This window comes from Brassica oleracea, unplaced genomic scaffold (assembly GCF_000695525.1).
Source record: "Brassica oleracea var. oleracea cultivar TO1000 unplaced genomic scaffold, BOL UnpScaffold02970, whole genome shotgun sequence".
NCBI lineage: Eukaryota > Viridiplantae > Streptophyta > Magnoliopsida > Brassicales > Brassicaceae > Brassica > Brassica oleracea.
The window spans coordinates 1-1,377 of NW_013619496.1; the positions used below are offsets into that span (position 1 = coordinate 1).

General features: G+C 44.7%; 1 protein-coding gene across 1 annotated transcript; it reads left to right on the forward strand.

Annotated features, from left to right (window-relative positions):
• Positions 1–461: 461 nt before the first annotated feature.
• On the forward strand, positions 462–1,315 carry LOC106321779 (the record flags this gene model as incomplete). The annotated part of the gene is made up of 2 exons (XM_013760017.1): positions 462–1,011; positions 1,132–1,315. Coding segments are annotated over exons 1-2 (734 nt in total), but the record flags the coding sequence as incomplete, so codon positions are not given.
• Between the last annotated feature and the right edge of the window lie 62 nt (positions 1,316–1,377).

Sequence of the window (1,377 nt, forward strand, 5' to 3'; positions counted from 1 at the left end):
ACAACAACCTCAAGTGCAACCTCAGCCACTCGTGCCACCACAACCTTTAGTTAGGACACCGATGTTACCATTGATAACTGCCATGAAGAATATGAAGACACCACATTTTGAAGGAGGGACAGATCCTTTTGAAGCCGACCAGTGGCTTCGAACCATGGAGAAAAACTTTTGAGACCCTGACGTGTTCCGAGGAGTCTAAAAATAAGATGGCAGTATATTACTTAGACAAAGACGCGGTAGAATGTTGGGAGAGTAGGGATAACCAAGTGGGACATCTAGTCACCACTTGGGCAGCATTCAAAAAAGAATTTGAACGCAAGTATTTCACCCCGGTGTCCAAGCGAAGGCTTCAACGTTAGTTTGCTAACCTAGTACAAGGAGACAAGACAGTTAGAGAATATGAATCTGAGTTCATGCGACTGAGACGACACGTGCTGCGAGGACAAGATGATGAAGAAACCATGATATCCAACTTTATGTTTGGTCTAAAACCAGAGTTAGAAAATAGACTGGCAGTCGGGAACTACGAGAGTCTCACCGAGCTAGTGGAAAACGCTGTGAATGTGGAGATCGGATTGGAAGCTGAGAAGGCGGCAAGTAAGAAATCTAAGCAGCATCAAGAAGGAAAGTATGGTGGAAACCAAAGATCATTTAAGGGTAAAGACAAGGAAAAGGAACCGGGAGGGCCCAATCGACGATCTCTGTTCACAGGAAAATACTTTAATTGTGGCAAGATAGGCCATAAATCAAGTAAATGCTACGGGAAGAAACCTGGATCCTTTCAGTCAAACTCCTACAATCCTACATGCTACACGTGTGGAAAGAAAGGACACATCTCTACCCAGTGCAGCGTCAATCCTCCTATCCCAGCTACGCCAATCGCTGTTCATCCTCCCCCAGCTCCATCTGCAATCGCACCAGCGCCAAAAAGGCAAGCTATAGGAGGTAGAGTTTACACTTTAGAACTAGAGGATACTAAACCTCCAGGCCCATCTAAGGGTCCCATCACAGGTATTTGGGTTCTTTAACCTTACTGTATTGATTTTGTGCTGTGTGATTTCTTGCGATGGATTAGTTAATTTCTATTGGATAATTTTTATGTTGTTGATATATATATTGATGTTGTGGTAGGAATTTTACATGTTGCGGGACGTCCCACACATGTATTGTTCGACTCGGGGGCAACACATTGCTTGGTGGCCCCTGAGGTAGCTGCCGAGTTTGTGGGTTCATTTGTGATTGACAGGATGGATGTGGCTGTGATGATTCCCGGAGACCAAACCCTCCAAGCAAAAGAGTGCCTCAGAAGAGCTCTGTTAGTCATTTACGAGAAGATGTTTGTGGCAGATTTGTTGGTGGTTCCCTTAAAGGGATATG